General features: G+C 40.9%; 1 protein-coding gene across 39 annotated transcripts in view; it reads left to right on the top strand.

Moving 5' to 3' along the window:
- The window catches only part of LOC128688941 (titin-like), a 297,841-nt gene that overhangs the window by 116,298 nt on the left and 160,457 nt on the right, over nucleotides 1-21,086 (top strand). For 38 of the 39 annotated variants that reach the window (XM_070085579.1, XM_070085580.1, XM_070085586.1 and 35 more), the window contains one exon: nucleotides 941-12,673. The exons of the other annotated variant lie outside the window; for it this stretch is intronic. In XM_070085579.1, the coding sequence (XP_069941680.1) occupies nucleotides 941-12,673 (11,733 nt within the window). The remainder of the gene's footprint in view (nucleotides 1-940; nucleotides 12,674-21,086) is intronic. 39 annotated transcript variants of the gene reach the window in all.

Genomic DNA, 21,086 nt, shown 5'->3' with positions numbered 1-21,086 from the left:
GCGTTTGACAACACAGTTAGTTTAGTAAGTATAAGGGCCTTTAAAAACTTACAGTAATGTTTTACTCTGGTAATAGAAGTGCTGAGGGTGGCGTCACCCCGCTTGGGCCCAGCTGTCAGTATACGCCATTTATTGTAGAAACATTGCCATTCTCACTAGCTTTACATTCTGTGCTTTTGGGATTTCAAGTTTCCTACTCCATTAATTTCAGTTAGCAATTCTCCTCAGCTGATTTCATTATGATCACTGTCACCATGCACTTAAATATACTAAGTCATCTCATTTAAGACAGAATGAATGCACGTTAATCTAACCGACTATTCATGCTTATTATGTTCCACTGTTATGGAGGAAATTTAAATTTTCAAAGAATTTCAGAAATGAAGTGAAAAATCTTCTTAAAACCTTTCATTCAGTGTTCATTCACGATCACTAAGAATTCATTTCGCCACCCCTCACACCACGAGTGCCTGAACTAAACTGAATTCCTCGAGCCTCTGCTGTTGAAGTAGTTCTAGTGGGAGGCCAGCTTGCCCACGTCACTGATGCCGCCTCCATATTTATCCAATGGGAAGTCAGCGGGTTGTAGCTAGCTTTCACACTGGCTCTTCACCCATGCTGAGAACGAATCGTTTTGGACGATGATCTTTCAAAGGTTACATCGCTGTTCTAGCGCCGCCCACGATACACAGGGCGTCCCCCTCTCATGAATCATATCGAAGCAACACTGACTCACAGGCAGGAACATCTGTTACATCTTTATGTAGTTTCTTTCTAGCTTTTGAATCTTAGGTATATAGCTAAATATAAATAACTAGGGCTTAGTCACCCGACGATGACACACTGCGAGCCAGTCTAATGACACAATGCCCTCATGCATTTCTTACGGCACAAAATGTGCCGATTGTGTTGTTGACAAGGTGGATTAATTCCCTTACAGGTTCATATACGGAGGTAGAAGATCATGTCCGGCTCACTCGTCGGACACAGGAGAGAGAAACCCGAAAACACCGATGGGTTTCTCCAAGTCCTGCCAGATGGCTATCTCGTAGCCCAGCAAGGCCCTTCGCAGACAGTAGCATCCCAGGAAGTGATGAACCTCCACCATTTGTAAGGAGAAATGAAGAAGAACTCGAGAGAAAGAGAAGAGAGAGAGCGCCTTGGTTAGCAGAGAAAAAGGTTGAAGATATTGGATCAGCTGCATTGAAGCTCAAGAAATCGACTAAAATGCTGGAACCCAAGGAGCAGGAGAGGTGGACAGTTCCCAAGGTAGAACTCAAGAAATCTCATCAAAGGAAATTTGCTCCAGAGGATACCAAGCTTGAACAGGTTGAGCTCGCACACGTGGAGAAACTTAAGAAACCGCCACCAGAGACAGGCAGGGAGGAAATCCCTGAATCCGATGATGAAGACTACGAATATATATATGTTTCTGACGGTGAATATGGCGAGTTCGGGGAATATGAGACGCCAGAAGAGGAACCAAAGAGCAAAGGAAAAGTTCCAAGAGAAAGATACCAACGTAAACCAGTGGAAGGCAAGGAATTAAAGGAAGGAAAGAGACTAGTACGCCGTAGAATAAAAGTAAAACCTGAAGAAGATAGTCAGGAGGTTCAGCTTAGGCCTGTCAGATACGTGCCAAAGGCCCCAGAAGATGGTGATAAACTTAAGTTGAAACCATTTCAGAAAGAGAAACCTGACTCAAATGTGATAGAAGACGAATCTAAAACTCCTAAGTGGAGAGTTAAGAGGATTCCTAAAAAGGACGAGGAATTCGAAGGTGTGACACTTAAGCCTTTTAAAATAGACAGAACAAAAGAACCAAAATCAATTTCAAAAGCTGAACTAGAAAGACATGATCAAGAAATTTATGTGATGGAAGAGGCTCCTGCCGATGATTTACAACCGTCTGATGAGACAAAATACATCGAACCAGCAAAATTAAAGCCAAAAATCGGTAAGCGGTTTCCAAAAGAAAAAGAAGAGCCAGAAAAGTTCATTTTGCCCAAGGTGCAACTCAAGAAAACACCTCGACCGCAGTTTGCTCCTGAAGAATCAAAACTTGAGACTGTGGAGCTGACGCATGTGGAGAAGATCAAGAAGATAAAGTCGAAAACGGATCAACGTGAGCAGGACTTTTTACATGATGAAAGCTATGGTCCAGAGGACCTACTTAATGGAGAACAGGTTTCTTTGGATACTTGGGAAAAAATAGAGCCAATGGAAATACAAACACAAGAATTTATTGAAGAGAATGATACCTATCAACGTAAGTTTGAGGAGAAGCTTTCTGAAACAGTTAAAGACAGAGCTACGAAGTTTGGAAAAGGATGGTGGAAACCAGAGGAAAATGAGGAACAGATCAAGTTCAAACCAGGAAAGCGTTTACCAAAACCTTTTGAAGACGAACCCGAAAAGCCTCATTTAAAACCTTTTACAAAACAAAGGCCAAAGACAGAGGAGGAGGAAGAAGAGAAGGTGTCTTTTATGCCTCGTAAAAGACCATCAAAACGTATCCCTGGTCAGGAATCTGCAGACCTGAAACAACTTGTAGAGACCGAAAAGACCATTCTTGATATTGAAGAAGGAGAGTTTGAGGAAATTCCTAAATCAGTATACGAGAATGAAATTTCTCAGGGGGAAGAGTCCAGGCGAAAAACTAGGGCACCAAAACCAGAGGAAAAGGAGGAAGAACGAAAAGTTCCATCTTGGAGAGTCAAAAGACTTTCTACAAAGGAAGAAGAAAAAGAAGAAGTAGTGTTAAAACCTTTCCAGAAAGAAAAGCCCGATGAAGCAAGATTAACTCCTAAATCTAAGCCAGGCAAGCGATACGAACCAAAAGAGTCTGAACCAGAAAAAATTCCTCTTAAATATTACAGAAAGCCAGAAAAGGAAGAATTTGATGAATTTACTGAAATTGATGATAAGGTACTGGGTCAGTACGAAGAAAGCATAGATGAAACACAGATGGAACCCTCCCACATTAAGAAAACACCAGACACTCAGGAGGGAAAATTAAAACCTCGCAAGAGACCAGAGATTAAAACTCCTCAAAAAGAAGAATTCATAATTCCTAAGGTGATCCTTAAGAAAACTATACCAAGAAAGTTTGTCCCGGAGGAAACCTCTCTTGAATCAGTGAATCTAGAACATGTAGAAAAGAAGAAACCTGAAACTGTTAAAGAAAAACGGGAATGGAGTCCCGTGCCAGACTATGAAACTTACACTCCAGATGAGCTGCCTGAGAATGAACCTGCGGAACTTGAGAAGCCGGATACATTTGAACCCACCGAAAAGATAAAGGATGAGAAGGAAAGAGAAAAAGATACACATCAGCGTAAACAGAAAGAAAAGACTGAGACAAGAGAAGGCAAAAAGTTGAAAATTGGCAAAGGTCGGTGGCCGCCAGAGGAGGAGGAAGAACAAGTGAAACTTAAGCCTGGGAAACGCTTGCCTAAACCAAAAGAAGAGGAAATAGAAATACCACATCTTAAACCTATACCCAAGAAAAAGACAGAGCAAGAGGAGGAAGGTAAAATGCCTCTTAAGGCTGGTAAGAGACCATCTACAGACATTCCCGAGCGAGAACCGGTAGAATTGGAACCTTTTAAACGCGTAGAACCAGAGTTTCCTGATGGAGACAAGACGCAATTAGAGGAACCTGTCAAACCTAAGCTTAAATCGAAAAAGAAACCAGCAGGTGAACCTGACATTCCGGAATCATTGGATACAGGAGAAACTTCATTAGAGGATGAAATGAAGCCAAAGAAATTGCGAAGTAAACTAGATAAGAAGGAAGAGGAACCAGGAACTCCTTGGAGAATTAAAAAGGTTCCTCAAAAAGAAGAAGAAAAAGAAGAGGTTGTCTTAAAACCCTTCGGTAAGAAAAAAACAGAAGAGCCTAAACCAACTCCCAGGCCCGCATCGGGTAGACCATATGAGCCAGCAATTCACGAACCAGAGAAGACACCCCAAGAGCCATACAGGAAGGATGAAATAGAAAGAGATTATGAGCCTGAACGAGAAAGAGAGACAGAAGGTTCAGAAATTATTGAAACCATGAGGGATATTATAGAAAACGAACTTCCTACTCATCCACAGAAGGTTCAGTTAAAACCCACCAAAAGACCTAAAACAGAAAAACTTCCAAAAGAAGAGTTTTTAATACCCAAAGTATCATTAAAGAAAACTGTTCCAAAGAAGTTTGTCCAAGAAGAGGAAAAACTCGAATCAGTGGATCTTGAACACGTTGAGAAACCACAGAAGCCTGAGCTCAAGAAAGAAAAGCGGGAATGGAGTCCTCTACCAGATTATGAAACATATTCACCAGAGGAGCTGCCTGAGAAGGAACCAGTGGAACTTGAAAGAACAGATGTGTTTGAGCCCTCTGAAAAAACAGAAGATTGGAATGAACAAGAAAAAGACAAATATCAACGTAAGCCAAAAGAGAAGACAGAGCAGGGAGAAGAAAAGAAGCTTAAAATTGGCAAAGGTCGGTGGCCACCAGAGGAGGAAGAAGAAGAACAAAGGAAACTTAGGCCTGGGAAACGTTGGCCTAAACCTCCCGAAGAGGAAAGGGAAACGCCACATCTGAAACCCATACCCAAGAAAAAGCCAGAAACAGAAGATAAAGAGAAAATATCTCTGAAGCCAGGCAAGAAATCTTCCAAAGACATTCCAGAACGTGAACCGGTGGAATTGGAGCCATTTAAGCGAACTGAGCCAAAAATTCCAGATAAAGACGAGGTACAACTGGAGAAACCTCTCAAACCTCAACCCAGTTCTACAGAAAAACCATCAGCAGAACCTGAAATTCTAAAACCAGTGCAGGAGACACAGAAAGAGGAGGACGAAAAGGTAAAATTAAAAAAGGCTAGGACAAAGCCAGAGAAAGAGGAAGAAATTGAAGTTCCTTCATGGAGAGGTAAACGGTTACCTCCAAAAGAAGAAGAGAAAGAGGTGGTAGAGTTAAAACCATTCAGAAAGGAGAAACCCGCAGAACCGAAGCCAAAGCCAAAACATAAGCCAGGTAAACCATACGAACCCGAGATTCCGGAACCAGAAAAGACTCCTCTTGAACCATACACTAAACCAGAAAAAGAAAAGATTCCTGGCGATGAGAGTCAACCTGTTAAGCCCGATGATGAGGAAAAGCTAAGGACTGACGAGGCAATTAAACCTAAAAAAGATAAAATTAAACCAGATAAGGATGAAGAAGCTGAAACACCTTCGTGGAGAGGCAAAAGGCTTCCTCCAAAGGAAGATGAGAAAGAAGAAATCACTTTAAAACCTTTCAAAAAAGAAAAACCAAAAGAACCAAAACCCAGTCCAAAATTCACACCAGGTAAGCCTTATGAGCCTGAAATACCGGAACCAGAGAAAACTCCTCTTGAACCTTACTCGAAGCCTGAAAAGGAGAAAGAACCTGACGAGGTTTCTGAATTTCATAAGGATGTATATCCAGAACCTGAGGAACCAGGAAAGCCTATTGAACCAAAGTCGAGACCTGGTGATTCTCAGAAAATAGCACAAAAGCCGAAAAAGAGGCTTCCGAAGCTATGGGCTCCAACAGAAGAAAAGTTTGAGATACCAAAAGTAACACTCAGAAAAACAACTCAGAGGGTATTTGTGCCCGAAGAAGTAACACTGGAGACTGTGGAGCTTGAGCATGTTGAAACCCCAGAAGAACCTGAGCCTGTAATTGAGAAGAGGGTATGGACTCCTCCACCTGAGTATGAAACTTATGTTCCTGACGAAATACCTGATAAAGAACCTGTAGAGCTTGAGAAATATGAGAAGTATGAACCTCCGGCAAAACCAAAAGATGAAGAGGAATCAGAAAAAGATAAATATCAACGCAAACCTAAGGATAAACCTGAGCTAGAGGAGGAAAAGAAGTTAAAGATTGGGAAAGGTAAATTTAAGCCTGAAGAGGAAGGTGAGGAAATAAAATTAAAGCCACCCAAACGTCGGCCAAAGTCTCCCGAAAAGGAAGCCGAGAAGCCACAGCTAAAACCTATCCCGAAGAAAAAGCCACAAGATGAAGAGAAAGAGAAGGCAGCTCGTAAGCCTGGTAAGAAACTTCCCAAAGACATTCCTGAGCGGGAGCCAGTGGAGTTGGAACCATTCCAACGCACTGAACCAGAGATTCCTGATAAAGAAAGAGAACCACTGGAGAAACCACTCAAACCTGAACCAGAACCTAAAGAAAAACCTTCAGTTGAACCCGAAGGTTTAAAACCAGTGGGAGAGAAGCCATCCGTAGAGGAAGAACCAAAAGTTAAGAAAGAAAGAAAGAAACCAGAGAAAAAGGAAGATGAACCTGAAGTTCCTTCATGGAGAGGTAAACGGTTACCTCCTAAAGAAGAGGAGAAAGAAATGGTAGAGTTAAAACCGTTCAGAAAGGAAAAACCCACAGAACCAAAGCCAAAACCCAAACATAAGCCAGGTGAACCATATGAGCCTGAGATTCTCGAACCAGAAAAGACTCCTCTTGAGCCATACACTAAACCAGAAAAGGAAAAAGTTCCTGATTATGTGAGTCAACCTGTTAAGCTCGATGATGAGGAAAAGCTTACGCCCGACGAGGCATTTAAGCCTAAAAAAGATAAAATTAAACCAGATAAGGATGAAGAAGTTGAAGCACCTTCGTGGAGAGGTAAAAGGCTTCCTCCAAAGGAAGAAGAAAAAGAAGACATTATATTAAAACCTTTCAAAAAAGAAAAACCAAAAGAACCAAAACCCAGTCCAAAATTCACACCAGGTAAGCCTTATGAACCTGAAATACCGGAACCAGAGAAAACTCCTCTCGAACCTTACTCGAAGCCTGAAAAGGAGAAAGAACCTGACGAGGTTTCTGAACTTCATAAGGATGTGTATCCAGAACCTGAGGAACCAGGAAAGCCTATTGAACCAAAGTCAAGGCCTGATGATTCTCAGAAAATAGCACAAAAGCCGAAAAAGGGGCTTCCGAAGCTATGGGCTCCAACAGAAGAAAAGTTTGAGATACCAAAAGTAACACTCAGAAAAACAACTCAGAGGGTATTTGTGCCCGAAGAAGTAACACTTGAGACTGTGGAGCTTGAGCATGTTGAAACCCCAGAAGAACCTGAGCCTGTAATTGAGAAGAAGGTATGGACTCCTCCCCCTGAGTATGAAACTTATGTTCCTGAGGAAATACCTGATAAAGAACCTGTAGAACTTGAGAAATATGAGAAGTATGAACCTCCGGCAAAGCCAAAAGATGAAGAGGAATCAGGAAAAGATAAATATCAACGCAAACCTAAGGATAAACCTGAGCTAGAGGAGGAAAAGAAGTTGAAGCTTGGGAAAGGTAAATTGAAGCCTGAAGAGGAAGGTGAGGAAATCAAATTAAAGCCACCCAAACGTCGGCCAAAGTCTCCTGAAAAGGAAGCCGAGAAGCCACAGCTAAAACCTATCCCGAAGAAAAAGCCACAAGAGGAAGAGAAAGAGAAGGCAGCTCGTAAGCCTGGTAAGAAACTTCCCAAAGACATTCCTGAACGGGAGCCAGTGGAGTTGGAACCATTCCAACGCACTGAACCAGAGATTCCCGATAAAGAAAGAGAGCCACTGGAGAAACCACTCAAACCTGAACCAGAACCTAAAGAAAAACCTTCAATTGAACCCGAAGCTCCAAAACCAGTGGTAGAGAAGCCATCAGAAGAGGAAGAACCAAAAGTTAAGAAAGAAAGAAAGAAACCAGAGAAAAAGGAAGATGAACCTGAAGTTCCTTCATGGAGAGGTAAACGGTTACCTCCTAAAGAAGAAGAGAAAGAAGTGGTAGAGTTAAAACCGTTCAAAAAAGAGAAACCCACAGAACCAAAACCAAAACCCAAACATAAGCCAGGTGAACCATATGAGCCTGAGATTCCAGAACCAGAAAAGACTCCTCTTGAGCCATACACTAAACCAGAAAAGGAAAAGGTTCCTGATGATGTGAGTCAACCTGTTAAGCTCGATGATGAGGAAAAGCTTACTCCTGACGAGGCATTTAAGCCTAAAAGTGATAAAATTAAACCAGATAAGGATGAAGAAGTTGAAGCACCTTCGTGGAGAGGTAAAAGGCTTCCTCCTAAGGAAGATGAAAAAGAAAAAATTATATTAAAACCTTTCAAAAAGGAGAAGACAAAAGAACCAAAACCCAGTCCAAAAATCAAACCAGGTAGGCCTTATGAACCTGAAATACTTGAACCAGAGAAACCTCCTTTGGAGCCTTACTCGAAGCCTGAAAAGGAGAAAGTTACCGATCAAGTTCCTGAACCTGTAAAAGAAATATCACCAGAGCCGAAGATAGAAGAAAGGAAACCTGATGAACCGGAGAAAATACCATCAAAGATTAAGAAGAAAAGACCGAGGATGCTCCCAGCTCCGGAAGAAGAAAAATTCGAGATACCAAAGGTAACGCTCAAGAAAACAACGCAAAATGTATTTGTCCCTGAAGAAGTGACACTTGAAACTGTGGAGCTTGAGCATGTTGAAACCCCAGAAGAACCTGAGCCTGTAATTGAGAAGAGGGTATGGACTCCTCCACCTGAGTATGAAACTTATGTTCCTGAGGAAATACCTGATAAAGAACCTGTAGAACTTGAGAAATATGAGAAGTATGAACCTCCGGCAAAACCAAAAGATGAGGAGGAATCAGAAAAAGATAAATATCAACGCAAACCTAAGGATAAACCTGAGCTAGAGGATGAAAAGAAGTTGAAGCTTGGGAAAGGTAAATTTAAACCTGAAGAGGAAGGTGAAGAAATAAAATTAAAGCCACCCAAACGTCGGCCAAAGTCTCCCGAAAAGGAAGCCGAGAAGCCACAGCTGAAGCCTATCCCGAAGAAAAAGCCACAAGATGAAGAGAAAGAGAAGGCAGCTCGTAAGCCTGGTAAGAAACTTCCCAAAGACATTCCTGAACGGGAGCCAGTGGAGTTGGAACCATTCCAGCGCACTGAACCAGAGATTCCTGATAAAGAAAGAGAACCACTGGAGAAACCACTCAAACCTGAACCAGAACCTAAAGTAAAACCTTCAGTTGAACCCGAAGCTCCAAAACCAGTGGAAGAGAAGCCATCAGAAGAGGAAGAACCGAAAGACAAGAAGGAAAGAAAGAGACCAGAGAAAAAGGAAGATGAACCTGAAGTTCCTTCATGGAGAGGTAAACGGTTGCCTCCTAAAGAAGAAGAGAAAGAAGTGGTAGAGTTAAAACCGTTCAAAAAAGAGAAACCCACAGAACCAAAACCAAAACCCAAACATAAGCCAGGTGAACCATACGAGCCTGAGATTCCCGAACCAGAAAAGACTCCTCTTGAACCATACACTAAACCAGAAAAGGAAAAGGTTCCTGATGGTGTGAGTCAACCTGTTAAGCTCGATGATGAGGAAAAGCTTACGCCTGACGAGGCAATTAAGCCTAAAAAAGATAAAATTAAACCAGATAAGGATGATGAAGTTGAAGCACCTTCGTGGAGAGGTAAAAGGCTTCCTCCTAAGGAAGAAGAAAAAGAAGACATTATATTAAAACCTTTCAAAAAGGAAAAGCCAAAAGAACCAAAACCTAGTCCAAAAATCAAACCAGGTAAGCCTTATGAACCTGAAATACTTGAACCAGAGAAACCTCCTCTTGAGCCTTACTCGAAGCCTGAAAAGGAGAAAGTTACCGATCAAGTTCCTGAACCTGTAAAAGAAATATCACCAGAGCCAAAGGTAGAAGAAATGAAACCTGATGAACCGGAGAAAATACCATCAAAGATTAAGAAGAAAAGGCCAAGGATGCTCCCAGCTCCGGAAGAGGAAAAGTTCGAGATACCAAAGATAACGCTCAAGAAAACAACACAAAATGTATTTGTCCCTGAAGAAGTGACACTTGAAACTGTGGAGCTTGAGCATGTTGAAACCCCAGAAGAACCTGAGCCTGTAATTGAGAAGAGGGTATGGACTCCTCCTCCTGAATATGAAACTTATGTTCCTGAGGAAATACCTGATAAAGAACCTGTAGTGCTTGAGAAATATGAGAAGTATGAACCTCCGGCAAAACCAAAAGATGAGGAGGAATCAGAAAAAGATAAATATCAACGCAAACCTAAGGATAAACCTGAGCTAGAGGAGGAAAAGAAGTTGAAGCTTGGGAAAGGTAAATTTAAGCCTGAAGAGGAAGGTGAGGAAATAAAATTAAAGCCACCCAAACGTCGGCCAAAGTCTCCTGAAAAGGAAGCCGAGAAGCCGCAGCTGAAGCCTATCCCGAAGAAAAAGCCACAAGATGAAGAGAAAGAGAAGGCAGCTCGTAAGCCTGGTAAGAAACTTCCCAAAGACATTCCTGAACGGGAGCCAGTGGAGTTGGAACCATTCCAACGCACTGAACCAGAGATTCCTGATAAAGAAAAAGTTCCACTGGAAAAACCACTCAAACCTGAGCCAGAACCTAAAGTAAAACTTTCAGTTGAACCCGAAGCTCCAAAACCAGTGGAAGAGAAGTCATCAGAAGAGGAAGAACCGAAAGATAAGAAGGAAAGAAAGAGACCAGAGAAAAAAGAAGATGAACCTGAAGTTCCTTTATGGAGAGGTAAACGGTTACCTCCTAAAGAAGAAGAGAAAGAAGTGGTAGAGTTAAAACCGTTCAAAAAAGAGAAACCCACAGAACCAAAACCAAAACCCAAACATAAGCCAGGTGAACCATACGAGCCTGAGATTCCCGAACCAGAAAAGACTCCTCTTGAGCCATACACTAAACCAGAAAAGGAAAAGGTTCCTGATGGTGTGAGTCAACCTGTTAAGCTCGATGATGAGGAAAAGCTTACGCCTGACGAGGCAATTAAGCCTAAAAAAGATAAAATTAAACCAGATAAGGATGATGAAGTTGAAGCACCTTCGTGGAGAGGTAAAAGGCTTCCTCCTAAGGAAGAAGAAAAAGAAGACATTATATTAAAACCTTTCAAAAAGGAAAAGCCAAAAGAACCAAAACCTAGTCCAAAAATCAAACCAGGTAAGCCTTATGAACCTGAAATACTTGAACCAGAGAAACCTCCTCTTGAGCCTTACTCGAAGCCTGAAAAGGAGAAAGTTACCGATCAAGTTCCTGAACCTGTAAAAGAAATATCACCAGAGCCAAAGGTAGAAGAAATGAAACCTGATGAACCGGAGAAAATACCATCAAAGATTAAGAAGAAAAGGCCAAAGATGCTCCCAGCTCCGGAAGAGGAAAAGTTCGAGATACCAAAGATAACGCTCAAGAAAACAACGCAAAATGTATTTGTCCCTGAAGAAGTGACACTTGAAACTGTGGAGCTTGAGCATGTTGAAACCCCAGAAGAACCTGAGCCTGTAATTGAGAAGAGGGTATGGACTCCTCCTCCTGAATATGAAACTTATGTTCCTGAGGAAATACCTGATAAAGAACCTGTAGTGCTTGAGAAATATGAGAAGTATGAACCTCCGGCAAAACCAAAAGATGAGGAGGAATCAGAAAAAGATAAATATCAACGCAAACCTAAGGATAAACCTGAGCTAGAGGAGGAAAAGAAGTTGAAGCTTGGGAAAGGTAAATTTAAGCCTGAAGAGGAAGGTGAGGAAATAAAATTAAAGCCACCCAAACGTCGGCCAAAGTCTCCTGAAAAGGAAGCCGAGAAGCCACAGCTGAAGCCTATCCCGAAGAAAAAGCCACAAGATGAAGAGAAAGAGAAGGCAGCTCGTAAGCCTGGTAAGAAACTTCCCAAAGACATTCCTGAACGGGAGCCAGTGGAGTTGGAACCATTCCAGCGCACTGAACCAGAGATTCCTGATAAAGAAAAAGTCCCACTGGAGAAACCACTCAAACCTGAGCCAGAGCCTAAAGAAAAACCTTCGGTAGAACCTGAAGCTCCAAAACCAGTAGACGAGAAGCCCTCAGAAGAAGAAGAACCCAAACCTAAAAGGGAAAGAAAGAAACCAGAAAAGAAAGAGGAAGAAACCGAGGTTCCCTCGTGGAGAGGTCGGAGATTACCACCAAAAGAGGAAGAAAAAGAACAGGTAGTTCTTAAACCTTTCAAAAAGGAGAAACCCACTGAACCAAAACCAGAACCAAAACTCAAACCAGGCAAACCATATGAGCCAGAAATCCCTGAGCCAGAGAGAACTCCCCTTGAACCATATTCAAAACCCGAAAAGGAAAAATCGCCGGAGCCTGAGGAGGTGCAGTTGAAGCCTAGCAAGAAACCCAAGAAGATTAAGGAAGTCAAGCCTGAGGAACCTTTGATTCCTGTGATGGTGACCCCGAAGCGAGAGGAGTTTGAAGTTGAGAAGACAGAGGCTACCCGTGTTGATGTAGAATTGTCTGAAGTAGTAACAAAGAAAGAAACCATTGTTAAATCGCTGAAACGGGTTGACCAGAAGCCAAAGGATATTGAAGTGATCCCTCCGTCCTTCTCTCAGTTCTTGGAACCGGTTATTTCCAAACCTTCTCACAAATCGGTCTTCAAGTGTGAGGTCAAGGGGTACCCTCCACCTGAAATCAAATGGTATTTCAATAGGTTTGAAATAATACCTAGTACCAACAGGATTATCTGCTACGAAAATAAAGTATCGACCCTCACCATTGTTCGTACAACGGAAGATGATGAAGGCATGTACTCCTGCGAAGCGGTGAACGTGGCAGGGAAGGCAACCACTATTGCTAACTTAGTATTAGAAGGTACGGTAAAGTGGTGCCTTTCGTGGCATCGCTGCTTTACGACGACGTGGCATGTTTCCGCCATCAAATAACGTTAACATATTAATTATGCTTTGTGTGCTATCGAGTTATTTTTTCGTTTTTTTAATTGTCTTTAAAATATTACTTACATGTAAATAACTCTATGAAGTGTAGTACCCCTAGATTTTATGTACTGTTACAAACTATGTATTATGTTCACTTGAGCCGTTATCTCTGTTTAACACTAGTCATCTCTGCATCTACGTCATTTTTTTGTTATTCGTGAATTAATATTTATATATATAATATATATATATATATATATATATATATATATATATATATATATATATATATATATATATATATATATATATATATATATATATATATATATATACCAGCTATAGTTAAATATATGAGTGTTAGTGTGTTTCTACATGTATTTTACGATATTTTGCCCAATATTTCCATTATGCTATCCCAGGTTTACGTTAAAGAAAGGTAAGTGTTCACTCAAAATGCGGCAAGACACTCTGCTCTAATAATCAGTCTAACATGAGCATTGTTGTGAGTTACATCTCCTGTTTGGTGCCTGTGTTTTCAAGTGTGTTTTAAAAAAAGCATGTTAATATATGTTTGTTTTATATGGTTTATTTTATATGGTTTATTTGTAGCAGCAAATGGTATAGCTGGTTGTACTTTTCTATATTTAGAGAATTTAAAAATTATAGTAATATAACGCAGTATTAATGAAGTCTGTAGTGCTTATTTCTTGATGTTTCAACCTTCAGTACTGTGCTAAATATTTTTCTTAAAATGTAATTCGCATAGTTTTCGTTGAATGAGAAATATGAACAAATTTTAATTAACAAAGATATTCAAGAATTGTATCGTTTTACAAAATGTATTTTTGTTATAATTTTCCTTATGACATAACACAAGAAGGGATGTGGTTGTAGCCTATAATACAATGTACAACAACTGACCTCCGTCAACGAACGCGAATTCATTCCAGTGTCTTGATATATTTTTGTATTGTTACCCTCCCTCCCTCAAAGCGAGACCCTGGACTAGCCAAACCAAAGCACATTCACAGCTTCACTACATACCTAGATCATCACAAGACATTCAGATTAGCACTTAACATTCAGACTAGGACTCTACATTCAAACCATCACTACACATTTAGACTAGCGCTACACATTCAGACCAGCACTACTCGTTTAGACCAACACTACACATTCAGACCACTACACACTTATACCAGCACCACAGACCACTTCACATTCTGACCACCACTACATATTCAGATCACTACACATTCAGAACACCATTTCACATTCAAACCACTACACATTCAGACCACCACTACACATTCAGACCACTACACATTCAGACCACCACTACATATTCAGATCACTGCACATTCAGATCACCACTACACATTCATATCACTGCACATTCAGGCCACCACTGCACATTCAGGCCACCACTACACATTCAGACCACCACAACATATTCAGATCACTGCACATTCAGGCCACCACTACACATTCATATCACTGCACATTCAGGCCACCACAGCACTTTCAGACCACAACTACACATTCAGACCACCACTACACATTCTAATCACTACACGTTTAGATCTGCATATTCAGACCACCACTACACATTCAGACCACCACTACACATTCAGACCACCACTACACATTCAGACCATCACTACAGATTCAGAGCACTAGGAATCATACCATTAGGGATCATACAGCACCTTTCGATGTTTATATTCAATTAAATTTGATCCCTTAAAGGTATAGGTTGTGCATATATAGAGGATATATATGTATACTGATCACAATACTTAAATTATCATATGTATGTATATTTTGTAATCATCATAACGCTCTTCTCTACTTCCTTGGATCGAACTTGATTCCCTCCCATTCTCCAGGCGCTATATGACCCCTTCAGGTTTAGTGTATAAAATGGAGTATTATTTACATTCATGGGGAAGCTGTAAAACTGCATGGGTCATTAAAAATGCTTGTGACGGGAGAAGGGGGGTTAATAAGGTTTTATTCGAGAAAGCGAAGGTACTGTAACTCAAGTACCTTGAATTACGAGCCTTTCACCGGCGTAGTGGCAACCCCCCCCCCACCCCCATTCCGTCCTTCGTCTTCTTTCAGGTTTGAGTCAACTCTAGGTTTTCTATGGTAAGTTTTTTCTGGGGGAGGCCTTGATGCCTGTGACGGACTCTTGGTCCAAGGAATTGGATCTGCCGTCCTTTTCCTTGGGTCATATTTGATCGCCTCACATTGCCAGGCGCTGTATGATAATGAAACATGTTTGTAGAACACCGTAGAGTTTTCCGTGCTTTATTAATTAGAATGTACTGTATCTTGTTTTTCACCGAATGGTTCAGTTTTCTTGTGTTCACAAAACAAGGTTTGTGCACCACCGAAGTATTATAGTCATCAAATTTTGTTACATTTTTATCAAGAAAGAAACTTAAATTTTCTCTCGAATGATTACGCAAAATACTCAGGTGTAGCATTTCAGATTTTCACCTCGTTTACCAAGATTTATTATTATTATTATTATTATTATTATTATTATTGCTGTTGTTGTTGTTGTTGTTATTCACAAAAATCGCAGACCTCGCATAATCATTCAGTACTGCTGGTAGACAAAGATGGCTGAGCGGAGTGTCATTCATTTGCACCTAACTATGGTTCTCGACATAAGAATAGAGCAGAAATATAACAGAATTTATAGCAGAATATAACAGAAATAAATTTTTGTTCATCATTAAGATCAGTCACCAGTAGCATGACTGATTAGAAGCCGAACCGCGAATGACGGAAGGAGGATAGAGCCTCAACCACTCCGTGCACTCAATGACCCACACGGGCTTGACGCTTCAATCAACCACGGTACGGGTGGGGTTAGAATCCATGGCACGTGAGTCGTAAAACTCTAGCCCAGTGCGTAAGCCACTGGGCTAGCTGGCTACAATAAGATTCATCCAACTAGGTATATTTATACACCATAGGAAAGTTAGCATGGACCCCACTGTAACCACAAATGCAAGTGGCTTACGCACTGGCTTGGAGTTTTACGACTCACTTGCCATGGGTTCTAACCCCACTCGTACCGTGGTTTGTTTGCAATCGTCTTATTACGATTTCGTGAATCTTGACGCTTCTATAATAATAATAATAATAATAATAATAATAATAATAATAATAATAATAATAATAATAATAATACCCAGAACTAAAGTACACAAAAGAGTAAAGAAAACTTTTCTCACTTTGAGTAGTCACAGGTCATGAAAGCAGACTATATAGATATGCTTATTAAGAAAAGATGTTTTTGTTAACTGCGGACTGAAATATTGTTAAAGTATTCTAAAGTGCTGCTATATATCGAGTTCGTAAGTTTGACCTCTACACTGTTTGCCCTTGAAGGTCGTGTCTACGTGTGTTTTTGTTGCATAGTCATATATAAAAGAATGGAGAGTTATGTTAGAGGTACATCAAATGATGTGTCTGGCAAGTATCCTAGCTCATACTACCAAAAATACATAGCTGCTTCCTCAGCCAACCCCCCCCCCCATCCCCTCAACCACACAAACATCAGAGGATTTATTATTATACTCTGTACGCAGAATATATATATATATATATATATATATATATATATATATATATATATAGATAGATAGATAGATAGATAGATAGATAGATAGATAGATAGATAGATTGATAGATAGATAAATAGATAGAATTATCTCATGTGTTCCCTTGTAACAGTAGATGTGCGGGTCATTTTTATATTTGACCTTTTTTTATGATTGACGCACTATTACTTTTCTGAGCTTCGTAAGATGTGTATATATTCCTAATGCTAAATGAATGAAGATGTTTTGAGTCTTGGTGCCTGGTTATTGGCTCAGGAACTTGCCAGTGGTTCCAGTTCACATTTTATGTCGAGTATAAATTATTTGCAGCTTTTTTATGTATCTATAAGATAAATAAATGGTGCTAGTTGTAATTCAAATAAAAACTAGTAACATAAAATCATCGTTGCCGTATCACCCGTGGCACTTTGGCAACGCTGATTGCGTCACAGAATTAATAGGTCGGGAGCTCTGCGTCCAGTGAGAGCGTCATTCAGGTCTTGTGTGTGCACAGGTGAACATCTCAGGGTGATGGTAACACCATGACATCAAGACCTCTTCTTATCTGCGCCTTCCGGCATCAATAATGTTTTCCTGGCTCTGGTGTAAGTTGCTTCCAGCTTATATTTTAAATCTTTAAAAAAGTTTTTTTTCATTTACGTAATATTTTATAGGAAAAAAAGTTGTTTCTAATGCGAATGCTATTTGGCGATATATTTGCTGTTGTTTACTCGAAAGTAATACAGCAAATAACTATCCTGGGGGTTGTACGTATCTCTGTCTGTCTCTCTCTCTCTCTCTCTCTCTCTCTCTCTCTCTCTCTCTCTCTCTCTCTCTCTCTCTCTCTCTCTCTCTCTCTCTCTCTCTCTCTCTCTCTCTCTCTCTCTCTCTCTCTCTCTCTCTCTCTCATTATTAAGCAAATAATAGTCGTTTATCTCAGAAACTTTAATATTTAGTAATTACCTCGGTTTCTTCTTATTAACTTTAGTTGTGTCAGGCAAGCGAAAGAAAACTTATCCAGGTTTTAATCTTGAATTACGTCTTCCAAACGTAGAGGCTTTTAATGGTTAATTGGGTTTGAAGATTGTTTACTACACAAAGGATCATTAAGGCTGCATATAACCAGTTCACCACTAGTAAAGCATATTTTATTCGCTAAAATGGGGCTTAAAATCTCAGCGTATATACATTGAGAGATCCACCTCTATGTATGTCAGGTGGAGTAGGGGTGTAAGTTTTTTTGTGTAGATATATTCAAGCGTGTGTACCAAGTTTTTTTGTGGTTACAGAGCGTTGAATGTCCTTCCAGAAGTGCGCTTGAAAGTCCACAGATCCTTCCCTAAGATACTCAGGCACTAAACAACCTCTAAATTATAGCCAGCTCTTAATTAAGGACACCATGAAGGGAGATGCAATGTTTTAGTAGTTACATAATGCATCCATTCCGTCAGCCTGTTTATAGTTAAGTTTATTTGGCCTAATTTATATATATATATATATATATATATATATATATATATATATATATATATATATATGTCGTGCCGAATAGGTAAAACTGGTGTGGGTCGCATCCTGGGACAAAACTGACCTAATTTGCCCGAAATGCTCTGCATAACAAGCGGCTTTATATATAGTAGCGTCATTGATGTCAGCTAGGACTGTATACCTTGTACATGTACTTGTAGTAAATAAAGATATTATTATTATTTATTTATTTATTTATTACTATAATGTGGGGAGTAGAGGCCTACTTTATGTAATGGGTCAGAGTTTGCTTCATCAATTCTTAGTCTTGTTATTAGTAGATTCACAATGAAGGACTGAGCCTGTAAAGGTCATACAACACCTGGGCAATGGAAGGTATTAAGGCTTGATCCCAGGAAAGGGAAGGGTAGCTCCAAGTTGATTTCATGGTTAAATCCCTAAGGTAGTGCCGGCTTTAGTACGGTCTTAAAACAGGTGATGCTTGGCACAGTGCCCAGTATGGTGGTTGCCAGGGACAGGTGCCCGAGCCCTGTAGGATCCCTTCAGAGGCAACTAAAGGCATAAGGTAACTTAAATTTGAAGCTGCCCGAGCGACGACTTTTTGTCATGGATTTCAGAATCGGAAAAAAAATTCAAAAGATGTTAAAAATATGTTATGTTTTGAGTTTTTTATTCTTGTAAAAGGCTAAATTCGTGTTGGTCATTCAGTGCAAGGGGTGGTAGAGGCTCGATCCTCTGTCCACTCACTGTCAGACAGGAGTGTCACAGTCAGTATACAATTAGTTTGAGCTGAATGGGAGGGCTAGTACGGTATATCGTAGGTGAGGTATAGTTATTATTATTATTATATTCAAATGGAAGTGATAAAAATGTAGAGACCGTGCAGTGCCTAGGGAATGAGAGGTAATTATATCTGATAGGAAGGGAAGTAGCTCCAATTCGTAGGATCAAAAGCCCTCCACTGGCATCATGGCACCCCCTTAAACTAAACTGGCTGGGTATCTCGGTTGGATTGGGTATGCTGTTTGGTTTGATAGCCGACTATTGAGAAGGGTAGCATACTTTTGGGTTGATTAGCTGATTACTGGGTTAGGTAACTGTTTGGTTGAGTACTCGGCTGAGTAATTAACTAGTCAGATACTTGAACTTGGAACTGACTGCCAGATTGGGTCCTTGGTGGGTAGCTGACTGATTGATCATCACATATGGAAAGGCTAAAAGACTGGGACACCAAGCCCATGATGATTCTCTTCAAATCGCTTGTGCTCTCTAGGCAGGAATATTGCTGTACACTAACGGCCCCCTTCAAGGCTGGCGACATTGCAGATCTGGAGAGTATACAAAGAACTTTCACGGCACACATAAATGCGATAAGGCACCTAAACTACTGGGAATGGTTGAAGGTCCTTGATCTGTACTCCCTCGAACGCAGGCGAGAGAGAGATGCATGATAATACAGTGGACCCCCGGTTAATGATTTTAATCCGTGCAAGAGGGGTAATTGTTATGCGAAATAATCGTTATGTGAATGAATTTTCCCCATAAGAAATAATGGAAATAAAATTAATCCGTGCAAGACACCCAAAAGTATGAAAAAAAAAAATTTACCACATGAAATATACATTTTCCCACACACAAAGAGAAGGATACATGCACAATAGTAGAGTAGTACATGCACAGTATATATTGTGCATGTACTAGTCTACTAAATGAAGAATAAATGACACTTACCTTTATTGAAGATGCAGCAATGACTGATGAGACACTGTGTCCTGGGAGTGCCTTTTCCTCCTGAGTACTGTAGGTCCTGTTTGGCATTTTCTTCCAGAACAGGCCTTATCACACTGTGTATGCCACTACGATTCTTAAATCTCTCAAACCAACCTTTGCTGGCTTTAAATTCACCAATATGAGCACTAGTTCCAGGCATTTTTCCCTGTTCACCTGGGTGTTAGTCGACTTGTGTGGGTTGCATCCTGGGAGATAAGATTAAGGACCCCAATGGAAATAAGTTAGACAGTCTTCGATGACACTGACTTTTTTGGGTTATCCTGGGTGGCAAATCCTCTGGGGTTAATTGTTTCTTGGTATTCTCAATAAGCCACACCAACAACGGTGCTACAGCAGCAGCAGCAGCTGACAGTGCAGCAGCAGCAGCAGCTGACAGTGCAGCAGCAGCAGCAGCTGTACCACCAATAGTAGCGATGGTTGATTGGGGTTTATTATACAACCTGGCCAGCTCGGAGACATGCACTCCACTTTCATACTTATCAATGATCTTTTTCTTCATCTCTATTGTAATTCTCACCCTTATTGCTGTAGGGTTGGCACTAGAAGCTTTCTTGGGGCCCATGGTCACTTATTTTCCAGAAAAAGCACCGAAAACACTGTAATAATACGAAATATTCCGATTGTATGCTTGGATGTTACCGCGGAGGCTGGCTGGTAAACAATGCCACCGGCGGAACATGTGAGCGCGTCTCGGAAGAAAATCGGTAAGCGGGTTTTTAAGCGGTATGTGAGGCAAAATTTTTGCAATTAAAGTAAGCGGTATGCGAAATAATCGCTATGTGATGCCATCGTTATGCGGGGGTCCACTGTATACACTTGGAAGGTCCTGGAGGGATTGGTACCAAACTTGAACACGAAAATCACTCCATATGAAAGCAAAAGACAAGGCAGGAGATGCAACATTCCCCCGATGAAAAGCAGGGGTGCCACGGGTACACTGAGAGACAACACAATAAGTGTCCTGGGCCCAAGACTGTTCAATTGTCCCCCAGCATACATAAGGGGGATTACCAATAGACCCCTGGCTGTCTTCAAGAAGGCACTGGACAGGCACCTAAAGCCAGTACCTGACCAACCGGGCTGTGGTTCGTACATCAGCTTGTGTGCGGCCAGCAGTAACAGCCTGGTTGATCAGACCCTGATCCACCATGAGGCCTGGTCTCAGACCGGGCCACGGGGGCATTGATCCCCGAAACCCTCTCCAGGTGAACTCTAGGTATACATGACCACTCAAAAGCTAAGCCAGGAGGGCCATTTGGCCCCTGCCTCTAGTTATAAGGGGGCTTTATATTATTTTTATTTTTATTCGTGTATATTTAATTACTTTCACAAATTTAGTTCATGGCCAAAGAATTTTGGGGGGCCTTCATCACTGGTAACTGTATTTGACCAACGAGACGACAACTACTCTCCTCTCAGAGATTTAAAAGGCTTTTTCAGATTGAT

The sequence above is a fragment of the Cherax quadricarinatus genome, chromosome 16, assembly GCF_038502225.1.
Source record: "Cherax quadricarinatus isolate ZL_2023a chromosome 16, ASM3850222v1, whole genome shotgun sequence".
Taxonomy (NCBI): Eukaryota; Metazoa; Arthropoda; class Malacostraca; order Decapoda; family Parastacidae; genus Cherax; species Cherax quadricarinatus.
This window is presented reverse-complemented; position numbering and strand designations above follow the sequence as displayed.